Source organism: Corythoichthys intestinalis, chromosome 11 (genome assembly GCF_030265065.1).
Source record: "Corythoichthys intestinalis isolate RoL2023-P3 chromosome 11, ASM3026506v1, whole genome shotgun sequence".
NCBI classification, from domain to species: domain Eukaryota; kingdom Metazoa; phylum Chordata; class Actinopteri; order Syngnathiformes; family Syngnathidae; genus Corythoichthys; species Corythoichthys intestinalis.
The window spans coordinates 42003548-42022956 of record NC_080405.1 but is presented as its reverse complement, the minus strand read 5'-3'; the positions used below and the strand labels follow the sequence as shown (position 1 = coordinate 42022956).

At 37.8% G+C, this 19409-nt stretch overlaps 1 protein-coding gene across 1 annotated transcript in view; it reads right to left on the bottom strand.

Annotated features, from left to right (window-relative positions):
- Positions 1 to 19089, bottom strand: part of abcb7 (ATP-binding cassette, sub-family B (MDR/TAP), member 7) — a 37779-nt gene extending 18690 nt beyond the window's left edge. The window contains exons 1-9 of the mRNA XM_057850789.1: positions 18903 to 19089; positions 16740 to 16823; positions 16578 to 16655; positions 13481 to 13600; positions 7918 to 8050; positions 5935 to 6203; positions 4384 to 4472; positions 4174 to 4261; positions 1564 to 1738 (exon numbers count right to left, since the gene is read on the bottom strand). Of these exons, the coding sequence (XP_057706772.1) occupies positions 1564 to 1738; positions 4174 to 4261; positions 4384 to 4472; positions 5935 to 6203; positions 7918 to 8050; positions 13481 to 13600; positions 16578 to 16655; positions 16740 to 16823; positions 18903 to 19052 (1186 nt within the window). The 5' untranslated portion in view covers positions 19053 to 19089. The remainder of the gene's footprint in view (positions 1 to 1563; positions 1739 to 4173; positions 4262 to 4383; positions 4473 to 5934; positions 6204 to 7917; positions 8051 to 13480; positions 13601 to 16577; positions 16656 to 16739; positions 16824 to 18902) is intronic.
- Positions 19090 to 19409: the final 320 nt, after the last annotated feature.

Genomic DNA, 19409 nt, shown 5'->3' with positions numbered 1-19409 from the left:
TCACATATATTTTAAATCTCATAAATTTCATCACCATAAAGGAAAAAACCCAAACAACACTCGCACACTCAATTGGAAAACATTTACTGTATATTCCTGTCCATTTTAAGGTGTTTGGTTTTGCAGTAAAAATCCACAAAAAAGCCACAAAAAGCTTGGCAATAATGCAAAACAAATGTACCATTTCATACTGTATGTGCGACTCGAGCATGACGTCATGCATGTCTCCACACGTGGTCAAAAGGCTTGAGACACTTTCCAAGTCAAAATTTACTGTACCGATCTGACCATTCATTTGTAAGAGACGACACTGAGCAATGACGTTCTCAATCATGTTTATCTTCAATGTAAAATAATACGCAGGGAAAAATAAAACATTCAAAACCCGTACTGCCTTTGCTCAGCCTCAGAGTCTCTGCATCCGACTCAAATGTTAACGGTCTCTTCGTAAGCCCCACGATCGGTGAACAGTCATCGGATTTAATTTGCTAAAAAGTTAGTGTATTTGAAAAATGAGCAAATTTCATGCAGTCACTAGTCATGTGATAGCTACATCATCAGCCTCTGCACTCTGACACGAAATCATTTCACATGTTATTATGGTGTTTTGGAGTGACACTGATGGATTGGTAAACTTATTAGCATGTTCTTTATGCTTTAATTATCTGAATAACTCTTAATAGCTATGTTACGTTAACATACCGGCCACGTTCGCATTTCGTTGTTCATGCATCATGTAACATTAGCATATTGTATACTTATTCAGCATCTTGTCTATTGTATTTTTATTTTAAATTGCCTTTCAAGATGACATATATGTTCTATGTGTTAGATTTTATTAAGTAAAATTTCCCCAAAAATGCGACGTATACTCCGGTGCGACTTATATTTTTTTTCCTCTGTGTTGGGCATTTTATGACTGGTGCAACTATACTCAGGTGCGACTTATAGTCCGAAAAATACGGTAAGTTCTTATATACCTGAACAGAACAGCATAATCAAGCCACCATATACAATACACTGTAGGTGACTTTCGAAAATAAGAGGAATTACATTAAGTCAAAATTCAATTGGGCCAGATATTGGGTCATGTCAATGGCAAAGTAAATGCAGCATAGCAACAATATAATGCAGGAGCAGCATCCACAGCAATGACAACTGAGATACAAAACATTCAATTTCAAGGCAAAATGATGATCAAACTGTTAGCTCCTCAGCCACACTGTCGAAAGGATTTGGGTTTGCATTTTGGCACAGTGCAGTCGTTAGCTTGCTGTATGTTCTCCCATGCTTGCGTGGGTTATTTTCTAGATCTAAGATTTTTGCCGACATTCAAGAAATAGGCATGTTAAGTTTACTGAAGAGTAGAGAGTGAATGCGAGTGGTTATCTGCATACTACTGTATATATACAAAAAGGACATAGCAATATATACAGTATTTATATGTATTTATATTTGATGCTATATATTGTTGCTCATTGTGAACAACAGTGCCATAAATCAATTAAAGTATGTAAATAAAGAAAGTAGCAATATGATGACAATCACCATGGTATTACCCACCTGCTGCAATGCCCTTGCTAGCCAGCACCATGATTCCGGTGAGACCGACACTAAAGATGGCGCTCTGGCCAAAGTTGAGCATTGCAAGTGTGGACGTGGTTTTTAATGAGGATGACTCGTAGCTTTTCAGAAATCCATCATACCTTTCGGCTTCATAGTTCTCGTTGTTGAAGTACTGGCGTGAGAAACACAGATGGACATATGAATGACTCAGAGACAGCTCGAGGTTTTATGATGAAAAGAATATGTACATTGAGGGGCAACCATAGAGAGAAATTGTGGTTGGGGTTGGAGGTTAGGGAAGAATAGAATGTGGTGTCATACACTTAAGCACAGCCCAGCAACAAAGGTGCATTTGAACTCTGTGACCACTCTAAGTAGAGTATGGGTCTTGGCTGGCCTGGCCTCTAAAGCACTTCATGTCTATATCTACATAACCTCAGCATTGAAATTAAAATGACTAATGTAATAGAACAAATTCCATGGACAGCCAGAGATAAACCTTTAGTGAAGTCCAATAATCTTAAAGAGTAACAACTCTAAAGTAAAGATGTAATTTGCAAATTAAAGAGGAATTACATCATACATTTTTTTTCCTGTCAAACTCTGGATATACATTAATGGGGGCTTAACATCTCCCAACAGAAAACCTCTTAAGTGCTGATCCACATGAGCAGCACTAATTTTGATTAAGACATACAGCTATCACTTTAGGGAGAATCCTCACAAATCTGCTACAAGTATATTGCTTAAACGCAGCAAATAAAGGCCTAGCATAACAATAACAAGCTCCCTCCTCTGCTCCCCCACTAATTACCCACAAACTGACAAACATTGCATTTGTTTAGTTGCACTATTTTTTTGTTGTTGTTTTTTTTTTTACAATGGAAAAGTGGGCGATTTGCTTTTATAGCTACCGACTGTGTAGCTACGGACAAGCCATAGATTAGAATATTGGCAAAGGCAGGGGACCTGAGGGTGCTGTGGGGGGTAGAGAAAGAAGAAAATATAGCACATGAAGAACAAATACAAACAGCGCGGGGAAGGCACCATCTTCAGGTTTCTCATCGAGCCCTTTGTGAAAGTGGAACGGATTTTTGAGTGGGTGGAGATCTAATTACATATGCACTCACAGCTCAGAGTGATGCTAAATTCGGCCACATTGACACAGATGAGACAAAATAACAGAACAAAATGTAAAAGGAAAACAGGATGCAAAATAACAGCAAAGGAAATAACATGGGTCGCCAAATATATACAGCGCAATGAACAAGAATCCTTTGGAGCCCGCTTGAGAGGTGATTTGTTTGTGTGTGTACAAATATAACAAAGATAAAAAGAATAAGGCTTAAAATGGTGCAAAGTAAAAAATAATGATATCCATAGAGTAGACCAAGTGCTAAAAAAATCATGACATTTCCTGTACAAATAAGGTTATTTAAAATCCTAAGGGGATAAATTAAGTCAGTAATTACTTTGACTATCCTATACATTTCTTTCTACAGGATAATCGTAATGTTAGAATAGTGAAATTTATCAAGTAGTATTTTATTAGGCTCTTCTAAGAAATTCTTGTTTTAATTGAACGGATAACGAATGTTGTCGCATTCTCAGTCTGAGTGCTGCTATTTCGGAGCACTTGAATCAAGCATCCCCATGTTATAAGAGTGATAGTAATTTAAACAGTCTTAAATGAGTGTTGCATACATTGAGAACAGCTATGTGTATAATGTGGCTTAATGTCCGAGCAGCAACCAATCATCACCAAAATGTGGGCTTGTCTAATCAAGCCCACTAAAGCTTTAAAAATATCACAATGATTGTATCAACATTTTGGATTTTATGGACGTGTTTTCTGATGAACGCTCAACAATAGCAAAAGGGCTCATAGTACAAATGTCAGGAAAAAAAAAAAAAAAAAAGCTGAATTTTTGATCAGTTTTAATTAAACTGTGCATGCAAATATCTACTAAAGCCTACTTCAGCCTCTGAAAATATAACAATCACGAAGTTTGGAATTTTTTTTTTTAAACAATATTAGACCGTTTTGTTTGGAGCATGTTCCACTTGTAAACACTGTTTGTGGGCTCGCAAATAGCAGCCCTCAGTCTTAAACATGAGTTAGTCTATCCAAAAAATATATATATATACACACACATAATATTAGAAATGGACACCAACAAATTGGCAAAGCAAATAATACATCAGTATCGAGAAGAAAGTGGGGAGCGCACCGTACGGGACAGCACTTTTTACAAGAAAAAAGTATTTGGAACTTCTTAATACCATATTATATTTTGATGATAATTCGCAAACGTTTAAGAAAAATATATTTAAGAAAAAAAATAATGACGCGAGCTGGGTGAAATTGATTTCAACAGCATAATCGAGCAACCTAAATAGATCTAGTAGCTATTAGATATTATATTATTAGATAGCTACATTATTAGGCAGATATTACATAGATAGATCTAGTATAGCATTTATTTACTTGTGATGCTTCCTGACTCAAGTGTGAAGAAAAACACAAATACAAGGAGGCGGCGCACAAAATGAGGAAAAACTGAAAATAAGGTTGAGGTGTAGAGGTGCGTGTATATGTGATCTCACCTTAACAGTCTCGTAATTAAGGAGAGAGTCAATAGCTGCATTGCCTGCTTCGTTGTCTGCTTTGTTCATTTCTATGCGGAAACGAGTCCTGTGTGCATAAACAAATGAGCACTTTTACTTGTGTCGCATTGGTAACAGTAGTCAGTCTATAAATTTAGTGTTCTAAATTAGCACACAAAAGTATAGATGTGCTATAACTCTTTAACTTACCTCCACTGTGTCATGAGAATGGTGAAAGCTGTGTATGTACCCAATGTACCCAAGGCCATGGCTGTAAATTCTCCGCCAAACCTGTAGAACTACACAAGACAAAAAAAAGGTATAGACAAATTGTTTCATAATTTACAATTTAACAGCCCTATGTAACAAAGTCAATCAAGTACATCAGACCATCAAGCTGCAGTGCTGGTGTCACTGGGGTTGTGACAACTCTACTGTGACATAGAATATTACAAATAGAAGAGAAACTACAAGAATTGTACAAATGCTTTAGCTATTTGAGCAATGAAGTCTGTCCTCATTACATCTAAGCTGACTTTATGGTAGGGCGTGATAATAAGGCAAAGAGAAGGTCTTTTAGTATCTCAGTGTGTGTGTGTATGTGTGAGTGTACATGAAGTGCATAGGCATACACTACAGGAGAACATTAAACTGCAACAAAGCTTCGGGATTCAAGAATGGTGCTAATGGGCTCTAGGTTGCCCACCCAAGGAAAATGAGGATCCATCTAATGAAAATGAGACATCCAGGAATTAATATCCTGACTATCTGCTGCGAAGTGTGGCAATGTGATATAAGGTGCTAGGTGCTGGGAATACAACATGTCCGCAAAAAGAATTTATACTAAAAGTAGCTTTTCATAGTACAGTGGTACCGCTACATACGAAATGAATTCCTTCCAGGATCTTGTTTGTAAGTCGAAATGGTCGTACATTATAATTCCAATAATTTGTTCCACAGCCTGAAGACCTACACTAAATCCTTAATAAATACCTTTGGTGCTATTACAAATGGCAATTACACATAGCAAAACAAATTTTAAATAAAAATAGTAATAATAATATAATAATAAAAATAATTCCTGTCATAATGTAACAAATCGGGTTCTAATGTGGCGGATGTGTTTTGCGTGCTCTACCTGAACGCACCGCATGGCTGACGTGACAGTAAAGATAGGTGCGGTAGAGATTTTACCTTCTCTTTTAATGTGCTCGTGTTGTTGGCGTCAACTGCGGCGGACAGTAGGTGTGTAATGTTGTGTTGCTCAAGTTCTGAAATAAATGATTAAAAACCTGACGGAGCTGGCGATTTCTTTGGCGACGTTACCACAATTGTCAACTTATAAAGACTGGCCAATGGAGGTCGGAGGAGGACCGTTGAGATCGTAGACATTCTACGGCTGTATTGTCGAGCCAGTTCACGGATGCGCACACCACGCTCATATTGCTCTATCGTTTCCATATCTATTTCAATGCTAAACGTCACATTTTTCCTTATTTCACCACCTGCACTGACCTTCTTGGAAACAACCTTGATTTCTCTCACAAGAAAATCTGCCGTGTGTCCGTCTTGCGGGAAAACAAAAAAACTGCGGCGGTCATAAATCGTCATATTTCGAGCATGTAGTCGAATGTAGAAACAAATGGCGAGTCAAATTTTATGTCGGGCATCCAAAAGATCGTGTGTCGAAGCAATCGTATGCCGAGGTACCACTGTATTTGCCTTATCAAGCAATAAGAAACACCCTAAAACAAATCTTACCAGAATAGCACTAACAAGTCCCATCTCAAAGAACGTGGGGCCCAGATTGAAGATGAGGGCACTGAGGACAAATGAGATGCCTCGGGTGCCACGGTCGATGGCCTTGGATAGTGCTCCCGTCTGGCGGCTAAGATGGAAGCCCAGATCCAGATTGTGCAAGTGGAGAAAGACGTTCTTGGCGATACGACGGATAGAGCTCTGGGCCACCTTGCCGAACACCATGTTCCGCATCTCGTTGAAGAAAGCTGCACAGGCCCTTGACAAACCATCTGAGACAAAGCAAAACATAGCAAAGCAGTGAGATTTAAAATTGAAACAGGGTTGGGCTTTGTCTAAATATATTCATCTATGTTTGTGGTATCTATACCAAACAAATTAAACAATTTTTTTTCTTTTATTGAACCACAGTAGCTTTAAAATGAACTGTTTTTACATTGAACTAGGGCTAAGTGATATCGTTCAAGAACAAAATCTCAATGCTCAAAACAAGTTGTAAAAAATGTTAAAAGTAATACAAATAAAGTGCAAAACCTGTTTAAAATAAACATTTTTCTCTCCTGCTACTTGTGCTGTCAGCTCCCAAGTAAAAGGTAATAACTACACATAGAAACAACTCTCAAAAACTCTACGAACTCTTTTACACTGATCTAATCTATCTATTGAATAACTGGTTGCTAGATATCCTTTTTGGCAATATATAAATAAATAAACTCAAATAATTTTTTTAGTCATTTGCAATATAAAACACAGTGTCAAATTATCCACTTGCAACACCGAAACTAAGGAAACAGATCAACAACCCTTGAAGGGTTCTAGCGGCTTTACCATTTTAAACTTATTGGCTCATTGGATCGGATGATCGCTGACAACCCTCCCACTCAAAATGGACTGGATATCCACCGCCATCAATGACACTGAAACATGATGATTTAAATGCCAACCATCAGAGTTCCAATTGATTTTATATCTTTCACAATCAACTGCAATGAATGATATAATGCAGAAGAATTACAAAATAAGATGTCTAGGCCAGACTCATTGTCTCAGATATACATAAATCTAAATTTGAATGGCATCTTCTGTTCTTGAGGTGATTTCACAATACATGGCTTGTCCTGCAGGATCAGAGAAAGGTGGTAATTGCTGTCTGCTGGTCTTCGTGGGCCAGTAATGTGGCGTTAAATAGGAATGCTCATCAAATGAACAATGTGTCCGCATCTGACAATGTAGGGTGAAGACTGGCCACCATTTCAGCCAAATTACACACCCTGCCACAAAAACGAGCCCGGAGCATTGCATGAAGGGTGCACAAAACACAATTCCAGTGTAGACGAGGGTCCCGTACATTTTTCCTTGTCATCCTAATTCATCCTGTCTGGAATCCTGTTCATGTGCACCAATTATTCACCAAGCACTGAGCAAGACCTAAGTGGGCTCATTAAAATAAGTGGCTACAGGGCTGAGTGTATCAAAGCTGATCTCACTCAAGTGTGGAGAGACTTGCAGTAGTTGTCATGCCACTATTTTCTCCATGTATTTATGCTTTTCATACACACCTTCAAAAAAAAATAATACTCAGAAATGACCCGAGACCTCCACTTCACCTCGGATTATTCAAAGAAAAGAAGACTATAAAGGAAATGCGGAGTATGAAGCACCATTGTCACAAAGCCAACCTAAGGTAAATCAAAATGCCTATGTCTGCTTTAGAAAAAATATGAATAAAATATGAATATCTCCCTGTTCACCTTGAGAGGAAACGTGTTGAAAAGTTGTCAGTGCGTACAGCACGTGCGGATTAATATGAGAGAACTTAAAAATACGAAAACATGTAATGTAAATAAAATGAGGAATGAGTCAGGGTTTGTGGCACAGCATTGATGTGAGTGTGTCGACAAAGGTCAGCCTGGAGATAATAGGCAGTCTCATAGTCCCCTGTGATGAGCACGGCACCTGCTAGTGCAACACAAGTCTGGAACTCACAGCCAATCAGCATGGCCGTTGCCATGGTAGCCACAGTGCTTGCCGCATCGTTCAGGTTCAGCATGTGTCCCGACATCTGGTTAAGCTCGTCCACTGCATACTTAAACATGAAGGGCACTGTCACATTGGTGATCTGGGAATGCAGAGAAGGGAGAGAAGAAAACATTTCAAACAACAACCCTCAACATGTAGGTAGTCCTAAGTCGTATTTTATATTATTAGGTTAAACCACTTGAAATGAGGCAAGCCCATCATCTATGACAAATATTATTGTAAATCTCAAAAAGGACAAGACAATGGACAAAACAGAACCTACAGAAATGGAGTGCTGACGATGGGCCATAGGCAATATAGAATAGTGAACCTTATAACCACAAGAAGGCCACAATAACTAACGGAATCAAATCAAGCAGAAAATGTGATAATCAAATATATTGAAACATCAGCTCCATTATATACACTGTAGTACCACAAGTTATATCTCAGCTGCCTGAATATGGTGCTAAATCAAGGCCAAAAGTATTGTTATCGGAAATAAAGAAACGATTGGCAAAAAAAAAAAAAAAAAAATTGATACTGACATTTTTCTGGTTTTTCTTCTTGAATCTTCCAAAACTCTTGGTCAGTTTAGATAAATAAAAATGAAAAAATATGCCAGGTTGTTGCCTAGAATGACTTACAATCGTTTTTTGCCCTCCTTAGCATTACTTTATCTACAGGTATGAAGAAAATAAAGTGAAGTGAGCGTGGAGTCGTAATCCATCAAAGTACCCACGTTTCCTGAAGGCAAAGTCATTTGGGGTTATTTTGATAGACTGTCTCTCACAAGACAACACACCTCTTGTCGAGGCCATGACACGGGGAAAAAAAAAAAATTCTGAAAGAAAAAAAAAAAAAAATTGAATATGAAAAAATAAGATCTGAAGGACAAAAAAAATCTTAAGGTAAAAAGATAACTGAAACAAAAAAAGTAACATCTGAACCTGAAAATATCAACTTTGTAATATAAAAAAAAATAAAACATTTTTTTTTAGGTCTTAACGCAACACTAGGTAACTTTACAGTTTTGGTCGATTTTACCGACGCCGATGGACAAAAGCGTTAGTATTTTTCCTTAAGGCAGATTGCGTTTCCCACGAGGACCAGCGCACACCCACACTGTGTCGTAAAATCACGATATCCCAGTCGCCTGCAGATGGATTAAACAATTCTGTTTCCAGGGGCTGTGTGAAGGATACAGAGCAATGAGGTAATGAATCCAGTTGTGGCTTAACAATAGCTTATGACCTACCACCTTACGAGTTCGAATGAAGGGGGTGGGGGGGCGTCACACCAGCAATGAAAGCGCCACCAATGTTTATTCTTCAGTATCCTTTTATCCTGGTAGCCTCCCTTTTTTTTTTCCTTCCTCGGACAAAACTTTTGCATTCACGTCGATTTCCGTCTTTATAATGAATGGGGAAAAGGGGAGATGACGTATGTCATATACCAGTCAGCACATTTGTAGGTTTTTTTTCTGTGTGTCAGGTTTCCTGCCACCCTCCTCAAAGTTAATTAATGCCGGGGAAAGCGTTACAGACCCTTTCAAGATATAAAAGAGGTGTAATTCAAGTAGTCGTCAGTCGACATATCTTCACAAATATTATAAAAATATTTCATAAAGGCTGAAAAGTTACCTAGTGTAACTTTAAAAGATTTGAGAAGAAAAACAAGCATCACTTTTAGATATTGTCCAATCGTTTCTTTTTTCCAGATTACAATACTTTTGGCTTTGATTTAGCACTAGACCTCAATATATAATGTAATTCAACTTATTTGATACACCTCTCAAAATTTCTCTTTCACCCTTGAAGGGGCACACAATTAATTCATTGGATGCCGTTGAAGGAGCTCAATGATCAATCCTGCCAGCCTTCCAGTTAATCTTTTTTTGACTGACCAAAAATAGTCATTTGGCTATAAAAGGTTAATCAATTACTGTTCCATTCTTATAGCAGGTTCCACTGAGGAAGTCTTATGTTTATGACCAAAGCAATAGGTAAAAGAGGAAAAATAAAAAATCTTTTACAGATGTCCATATCGTTTACAAAAAGACAACGTTTTGTGGGGCTTTGACCACAAAATTCTGAAAATTCCTTACAAAGTGGAAATCTTGATGACGGTCCACGCCATCTAAACGATTGAAAATGCTAAAATTTGTTTTGGCGGCGCCTGTCTGTCAATAGGTGGCAGTTAATCTCCAACATAACTTTGCCAGTGAAGGGGACGAATATACTGATGCTGTCACAATCACAAGCCAGTTCATAACATGATTCACGTAAATTTACTTTCCCTTGCAGCGGTTAACACCTCCAAGGACTTAAGTCGATCATTACAGTGGGGAGAACAAGTATTTGATACACTGCCAATGGGTTTTCCCATTGTGAGTGTATCAAATACTTGTTCTCCCCACTGTACCTAAGGTCATCACAGTCATCACACACACAGTCATTTTGAGCAGAAAAGAACATTTCAGCACTTCCATGACATGCAGGGAAAAAAATAGCGGAGCAGAAGGGTTACAAGCCAGAATCAGGTTTTAGTGGTGCTGCCAACAACACACTGGGCATGCATACTACATCATCAAATCGGACATGTCACGCGCTTTTTCAGCTCTGTGTGCATGCATATTTCCCCACAAAAATCTGTCATTTGAGAGCACTGATTTTTTACAACAAAAACGCTACGTTAGCTTTTTTGCTTCAGATCGTTGTCGTGTAAACGTGGCCATATTTTCTATGATGCACATGGAAGTTTTACAGTCTGTCCATGCTTGTTGAATTCTGCCTGGCTGCCTCTACTGATGTTGTTATGATGGCTGGTATTTCCGGCTAATGGAAGTGAATTGAGCATTAGGGCTAATTAAAAGAGAGGGACAGCTGTGTGAGTCAACCTGGGGACTTTGCGACACATTAGGGCAGTGAGAGGAGACCGGTGCAACAAGCCAGACGCTTTCCTTTCTGTCTTGTTCCTTGGATTTTCACTCATCAAATTCGGCCTAATACATTTGAATAGAATTGAAAGGAAATCAACTACGCATGCATATTTCAGGTGCAATGAGGGCAACTATTTTTATTAGGGCTGTCAAAATTATCGCGTTAATGGGCGTTAATTAATTTTTTTAATTAATCACGTGAAAATATTTGACGCAATTAACGCAGATGCCCCGCTCAGACAGATTTAAATGACAGTACAGTGAAACGCTCACTTGTTGTGTTTTATGGAGTTTTGCTGCTCTCTGCTGCCGCTTGGGTGCGACTGATTTTCTAGGCTTAAGCACCCATGAGCATTGTGTAAGTAATTATTGACATCAACAATGGCAGGCTACTAGTTTATTTTTTGATTGAAATTTTTACAAATTTTATTAAAACGAAAACATTAAGAGGGGTTTTAATATAAAATTTCTATAACTTGTACTAACATTTTTCTTTTAAGAACTACAAGTCTTTCTATCCATGGATCGCTTTAACAGAATGTTAATAATGTTAATGCCATCTTGTTGATTTATTGTTATAATAAACAAATACAGTCCTTATGTACCGTATGTTGAATGTATATATCCATCTTGTGTCTTATCTTTCCATTCCAACAATAATTTACAGAAAAAAATATGGCATATTCTATAGATGGTTTGAATTGAGATTAATTGCGATTAATTAATTTTTCAGCTGTAATTAACTCCATTAAAAATTTTAATCGTTTGACAGCCCTAATTTTTTACATTTATAATTCACCAAAAGAAATATTGGCTTTCTCTCAGAAAGGCGATTTACTAGCATGAGCAGTATATCACAGGGTTTATGAACACTTATTTAACCTCCTAACCTATAAGGTTCAAAGATGTAAGCACTGCCTTGAATGGGGCTGCAACTAATGATTATTTATATAATTGTTTAATAGGATGATTAATTAAATGATTAATTGCAAATCGCAATTCAACTTGAGGTTGTTTTAGGCATGTTGTAAGTAACAATGAAGACAAAAGGATGACTCATCTTCAAAAATAATATTTTATCACAGCTTCCTGACTTAACTGTAGTCTACAACTGTACAGTTTTAGGTACATGAAACCAACTTTTTAATGAAGGTTCTCAGTAGAAAACATAAAAAGAATTTTTCATTACGCAAATAAGACAAAAGTCCTGCTCATTCAATTTCTCATTATTCAGCTGATTGAAAAATGACTTCCACAAGCAGATGATGCTTCCATTTAAAGTTTGCAAGTTGGAGGAATTGACATCAAAGCAGGAAATCAATAAAAAGGTTGAATGATGCCACGTCTTTAACACATACACTAGGGGGAGCCATGGTTCGAGAATGGGCATATTTGGCAGCCGTAAATGTGTGATTCTTTTACACCGTGCTGGAGCAAGTACTCCTTTATTTGGACATCTTTATCTTGTTAAAATGACAACATGGCTTTGAGTGCATTTCTACAGCCATAGACAGATTTTTATTATAGGTAATTTCTACATCAACAAGATGAAGGTAATAGAAAGCAGTAAGAAGAACACTGCAGCTCAAGGAATAATGAAGATGCTTTTCAAATGGCTACATAAATATATGTATTACCCATTTAGGTCAATAATGTTTGGTCTACTTTCAAGGATAAATTGCACAGGTGAGAATAAAAAGCAAAAATGTGTATTCTGTGAAAAAAATGAATTCCAGATCAATAGCACATTTAATACTTCCCCTTACATAGTTTCATAGATGAAAAATGCATGGCCATGGCAAAACTAAAACAATAAATACCTCCATCTCCAAGTTTTTATTTTTGCGCACAGAGAAGTAAGACAGATGCTGCCAGGACATGTGTGTGCGTGAGTGATAGCACTTCAGCTCCAGCCTTGAATTTCTCACTTTAAAGCTTTTATTTCCAAACGCAACCTTTTTCTGTAACGTCCTGTGGTGGGAGATTCTAGAGCTCAGCAATACGATTCAACCTTTATGAGCCAGCGCATAATTGAATATCATAAAAACGTTTTATCTGATCAAAACATTCACTGACTTGACATAACCAGTACATGTACAATTTGTAAGGTTTACAATATTCAAGCACAGACAAATTTGCTGAAAACAACACTATTATAAAGACTAGAACTATTTCAGTTGCCACAAAGCCAAAGATGCCTGAAAACAGTTGCAGTAAAATCAATGACTGGAAAGTGTACATTCCTTTTATATTGTACAGCAGTGCAGTAAGAGATTTTTCTCAGTCTTTGCATATTTTAGCAATTATCTTCAAATATATTCAATGTACTGTATATAGTAAGAAAATGATTTAACAGGGTTTTTAATTTTGTAGGAGGGGTAAGTTTTTAGTTCAATTTTGATAGACTTATCAAATACTAAGTGCCAATGTTCAACCCAATCAAGGGTCCTTTCGAGGACAAAGTGGTATTTATCATGCCCATTTGTTTTGCTACGTGCTTTTTGTGTAAAGGCACAAAATGTGACACAAATTTACATTTTGAATGTAATACAAATTCACATTTTGCACCTTTTTTGTCTTGGACAGTACCTTGGCTGCAGCTAACAGGCCTAGAGAGATGGCAACACGGGCACGTAGGTCAGGTCTGTCCTTTGGCCACACGTAAGCAATCATGGCAGACAGGATCGAAGCCGTGTTCACTTCTTTAAGCTGTGGAGAAAGACAAAATTCTCTCATTTAGTCAGACAACAAATAGCTTTCGCTTTATACTACATAAGAGGCACTGTTTTTTTTTTTTTTTTTTAATTCACTTTATGAGTTCAAAAGACAGTACAGTGGAACCTGCAAAGTCAAACAACCTTCAAGTTTGACTCATCTTAATATTGGTTTTATTACACACTTTGTTTTTCCTTGAATAAAACACTTGATGTCAACTCGTGCAAACGCTGCCAAGCTCTTAGACTTATTCGCATGGAATATTTAATGTCAACATGGGGTCCCTTGAGGATTCTCTAGACAATCACCAAGCAGAGCTGCCCAGTCCAAGAGACACCTGGACTGTCATCTCATCTGATAGTAGGGCACCCACTCCTGCCAGCATGTCTATTTCCCAGCACTGCAGCTCACACCTGCCACAGGGACCCTCTACGGGCCAAAGTTGATGCACTAATTCCGCTAATCCATTCAATATGGAAGCTCCGCATTACAGTGTTGCTGTATGGCAGTAAATTAATGACCTTGTTCTGAACATCTGCCTTTGATCAAATTCAATCAAGCAATATATTACACTGTAAAAAAAGAAGATTTATATTTACTGCAATTGTGGACCTGTCTGTGGCACACACATGGCTCAGGTAAGGCCTGGTTCAATGTAAAAAATATATACAATGATCCCTCGCTACTTCGTGGCTCAACTTTTACACCCTTAGTGCATTGTCTATTTTCTATTCTTGTTATAAGTATCTTGTTTAAGAATAAACATGTTCTAAAAACATATTTCTGCACACAGGGTTTTATATACACTTATTTATATATACAGTATATGTACATACACACATATTATACTATATATATATAGATATATATAGATATATATATTAGGGCTGTCAAAATTATCGCGTTAACGCGCGGTAATTAATTTTTTAAATTAATCACGTTAAAATATTTGACGCAATTAACGCACATGTCCCGCTCAGAAAGTATTCTGCCTTTTGGTAAGTTTTACAGCAAGGCTTTTTTGTGCTGTCCAACAGCGAACTCTTGTGGTCACTTTGCGACATGTTTTTTTTGTTTTCTTGCCAGTTCATTATGGCTGCACGACGTCTCGGGCTGATAATGTTGTGCTTATATGATCCTTGGACAAGATTTCTCCGTAAGTATGGTTGTTGTAAAGAATGTACATATTATGTTAGTAAGCGAAATGTAATATTTTTGGTATGAGACGCTTTTTGTTCATGTGTAGTGAACCTGTATAGCGTGCTAAGCTAACATTGTTGCTAATGCAGTGCTTGTGTACTTTTTGTAGTTTTACGACGGTCTAAAGAGGACAATGGTTTGAGGCCATTTTATTAATAAATCAGATGAAAAAGGAAGAAGTCTAATTATTAAGGCGTCGTTCACTAGCTGTCTAGCTTTGGAAAAAGTAGACGCTTCGGAGTGAGGACAGCATAGACAGATTTAAATGACAGTAGAGTGAAATGCCCACTACAGTCTTTATGTACCGTATGTTGAATGTATATATCCATCTTGTGTCTTATCTTTCCATTCCAACAATTTATTTTACAGAATATATATATAATTTACAGAAAAATATGGCATATTTTATAGTTTGAATTGCGATTAATTGCGATTAATTACGATTCATTTTTAAGCTGTAATTAACTCGATTAAAAATTTTAATCGTTTCACAGCCCTAATATATATATATATATATATATATATATATATATATATATACATATATATATATATATATACATATATATATGGCGGAAACACTCGGGTGACTTGAAGTTCCAATCTGAGACCCCCAATTTGGCCAAATTTCAAAATTGTCCGATATGCATGTGTGATACATCTTTGGAAAGCTTAAAATTTCTTTTCCGGGGGAAGAAAATTTTTGAACAGGAGGGCGTTTTGAAAAAAAAAAAAAATTTAAACAGCAAAACCCTAACCGTAGGTGAGAGCACGCGAGAGCAAAATGAAAGACGCCATAATTTTAACGAGATATTATCGCGTATTTACCTTGTTTCGATCCAAAAACTCCATGTAGCATGTATCATCGAGTGTCAAGACACAGATGTGAATGGCCACAGCCCGATTTTGGGGGGATTTTATGGGTGAAACATGGTAATATAACAAGGGTCGCGATGCAGAAATCGCAGACATCAAGGAGTGGTTGACATGTTCTTTTTCATATATTTACCCTTTTAAACCTTTTTTTTTCTTTCAATTTTTCTTTGTTTGGATGGATTATTTATCATCTAACATATCGGAGAAAATGTGACAGTGCCCAAAAAATGACAGTTAAACGATAGTTATGAGGTAGATGTCCGTGACTTTTTTGCAGACACCATTTTTTTCATTGTGACGTAATTTGTAATTTTTTTTTTTTTTTTTTTTAACGAAATATTAGACATCAGCCAATGATTCTAAGCTTAAAATGACAGACATTTTGAATAATATAATATATTCCCAGTGTGTGTATGCTGACTGCTCACACGACACCCCACTCAAGTGCCAATTGTCAATAAATTACCTCTATTTGCTACACTGTGGAAAACGGATGCTACTTTGTTAAGTTTCCTATGTCCACAACATGCCAGCAAGGCTTTGTGGATGTGTACGAGAGAGAGCGGTATCGCTCCGTCATATTTTCGGTACACCTTGTTTCCAGCTCCACTCCAGCGGGGCTTCGTTAAAAAGTGCCTATCGAGAAGCATCTCCCTCAGGGCCACATTTTAGGCATTCCTCACTCCCACCCCTACACTAGCTGGACTTTGCGGCACAAAATCGGAGAAAGCAACCTCTTTTGGCCACATTTTGTGATACCTGATAACCCCGCCGAAGCAATTGCAGGACAACAGGCGCATATAAAGTATACCGAAAAGACCAATTTGTTAGTCGCGCTGTATTAAAAAAAACAAATCATAAGCAAATTGTGATAGGATCAGGGACATCTTCTCACCACATTTTTGGGGTCTGCAGAAAGATTTCCTCCCGCATTCCCGTGCCAACACGTTCGTTTGTCTGTCACCTGCAAATTCTGTGAAATGCTTAGCGTTACATTACGCATGAACCATAAACATTCAAAGCACTTTGAAATAAGTTTCCTCTCATGTCTACTTACTTTTGCTGCCTCCAAAATGTGCCGACTGCTTTCGATTGTCTTAGTATTCCATGTGCTTGTCCGTGAGTATGGCAGGCTACACAGCTGAAACACAAATATTTCTACTTATGTTTCTTTCATGTATTTTTGCTATATCGTTTTCATGCATTTGTTCTAAAGCTAAGTCTTGTTAAACATGTAACCACATCTGCCTCACAATTCTTAGGTCAGTGGTTCCTACTGAAGCTCTGGCCTTCCTGTGTGATTTTTCTAGGTAATCCCACATTCCAAAAACGGTAAATTGAGTGCACTTATAAGCCATTCATGATTAGTGGACAAATAAATACGTGCGATTGTATTTGTATTATTATTATTATTTTTTTTTTTGAATATGCAAACATTTGTTTTGCCTCATAAAAGCACCAAGCAGCTCCATGCTCCGCACAGCCTCTCTACAGTATATTGCACAGCCTCTCTATATATATTATCTATATTGTGAAGAGACAGGGCCTCCTGGGTCTTTTTTATAAACAGCAATCTTCATCATTCACAGACGAGCCCCCTTAAGGCTAAATTATACCGGACGTGTGTGTGGTACGGATCCGTCAAGCTCCTTGTTGACTGCGTGCTACGCAGTACGTCAAGATAGGATAAAATAAACCGCCTGTGCACAACTGTGATCCGGCAGCTCTGTCCCATCATGAGCTCTTGCATGATCGTGCACAATAAATGTGGCATTAAAAACAACGACACACACACGGAGTCTGTGCTCTACAGAGAAGCAGAGAGAGAGGTGGACTTGATTTGACTGAACAATTTTCCCATTTTCCTTTTTAAAGTTTTCCTTATAAAAAGGATCTGCTGTGTCTTAAATCACTTTGTGACTTTCCGACTCCATAATGAATCATTCATCGTCCATGTTCGCTGGTTTTTAAACCGTGAATAAGCACCTGGCCTGTTGACTCCAGGCCTGGGTCTGCCCATTTTGACGAATGTAAGTCCGACAAAAACAGAAAATAGCCCAAACCATCCGGTGGGCACCGGCAAAGCAAAGCTTGTCCACATTCAATCCGTAGTGATATGCAGCCTGTATAATTTGAACAGTATGATAGAATGGAAACGGATTGGGTCCGCCGCAATATCTTGGCACTGGCAGATCTGTACCACACACGCGTCCTGTATAAATTTGCCTTTAAAATGGATTAAATGGTATTATGGTCATGGTCAGTCAACCAAAGTCTTCCCCCACAGAGCTATTCAAGTCATCTTTCTGAAAAAAAATGCAGTTTTAATATCGCAATGTATATCACCCCCCCCAAAAAAAGTCACAATGTCAGTTTTTTCCAATATCCAGCAGCCCCAGTACATACTCTGAAAAATACAGTCCTGGCTAAACATTTTAAATTGGTTCAGATTACAGATAACACAATCGGCGGTTTTATGCTCCAATGTATAATCCTAAAATTGGGATTGGAATATACTAAAAATCAGATTACTCAAATTGGAACGAGTACATTGAGGGCATTTTGGCATTTAGCAAATCCCCTTGCATCATTTCGAAACTTTCTGTCAAATCAAAACTGAAACAATGTATTCAACTTTCACTTTTGAATCGTGTCAGACTTTTTATACCTCTGACCGTGGAGCTATGTCGTTCACTGACAATGACATCAGCAGAAAAAAAGTGTCAATAACCCCCCACCCAGCCTACGGGTGGGACAAACACGCTTATCAAACATTTACCGACTCGTCTGTAGGTTTCAACACGTGACGCAAGACCCATGACAAGTTTATATGAGTTACCAAACTCAAGATATGTACAGTATTGTGCAGCCGGTTATTTCTGCCATTCAGCTGTCACAGAAAAAAACAATCCAACATATAGCTTAGATTCACTGCAATGGGGCGCAAATGTAAATATTACTATTTAGTTCTTGACTGAAAACGTCTCTACTACTGAAGTTCCAAATTAGCGCCTAGCTAGCAGTCTTTGTACTTCCAATTTGCATGAGAGCGGCAGCGTACAAATACATGCTTGTACTCAATAAGATGTCAATCGTTAGTTTCATTCGAATGTAACAAAAGAGGACATTGACAACTTATTCCAGCTCTGTCCTTGCGTGGTGACTGTCACCCCAAAAAGCACCTTGTCCTCTCCAACTCATCACCTCCTCGTTAACTTACCAGATAAGAACTTTGGCGCGTGTGCTTAGCCCCATTTTCACCCTGACTTTTACTCCAAACGTGATACGAGCTCGTCTTTTGAAGAACAATTGCCAGTTTTCTCCTGTGAACATGTAAGCCGCATTTCAGCGACACCAACAGTGGCGCCATGTTGTAAATGTGAGGGAAGGCGCGCGGCGTATGTATACCGGCTACATCATTTCCGCTTTTGTTATTGAGCCAAATGGGACGGGCGTACTCACTTTTTGCATCAGGCCATTCGTGAAACATAACATTATACGTTTATTGTAACTGTATACTAGCGTGTATAAGGACATAGCTATAAATTGCTAAATTTTCAGACAGCTTCAGATACAGTACTGCATAGTTTTAAAAAATATATATTTTTCGCAAAATTTATAAAGCTTATAAAAAACAACAAATAACTGAAGAATTCCGCGGGTAAAATATTTTAGTGAAGAAAATCAGTCACTTTACGTCCGCTACAGCAGAGCCTACCTCGTTATT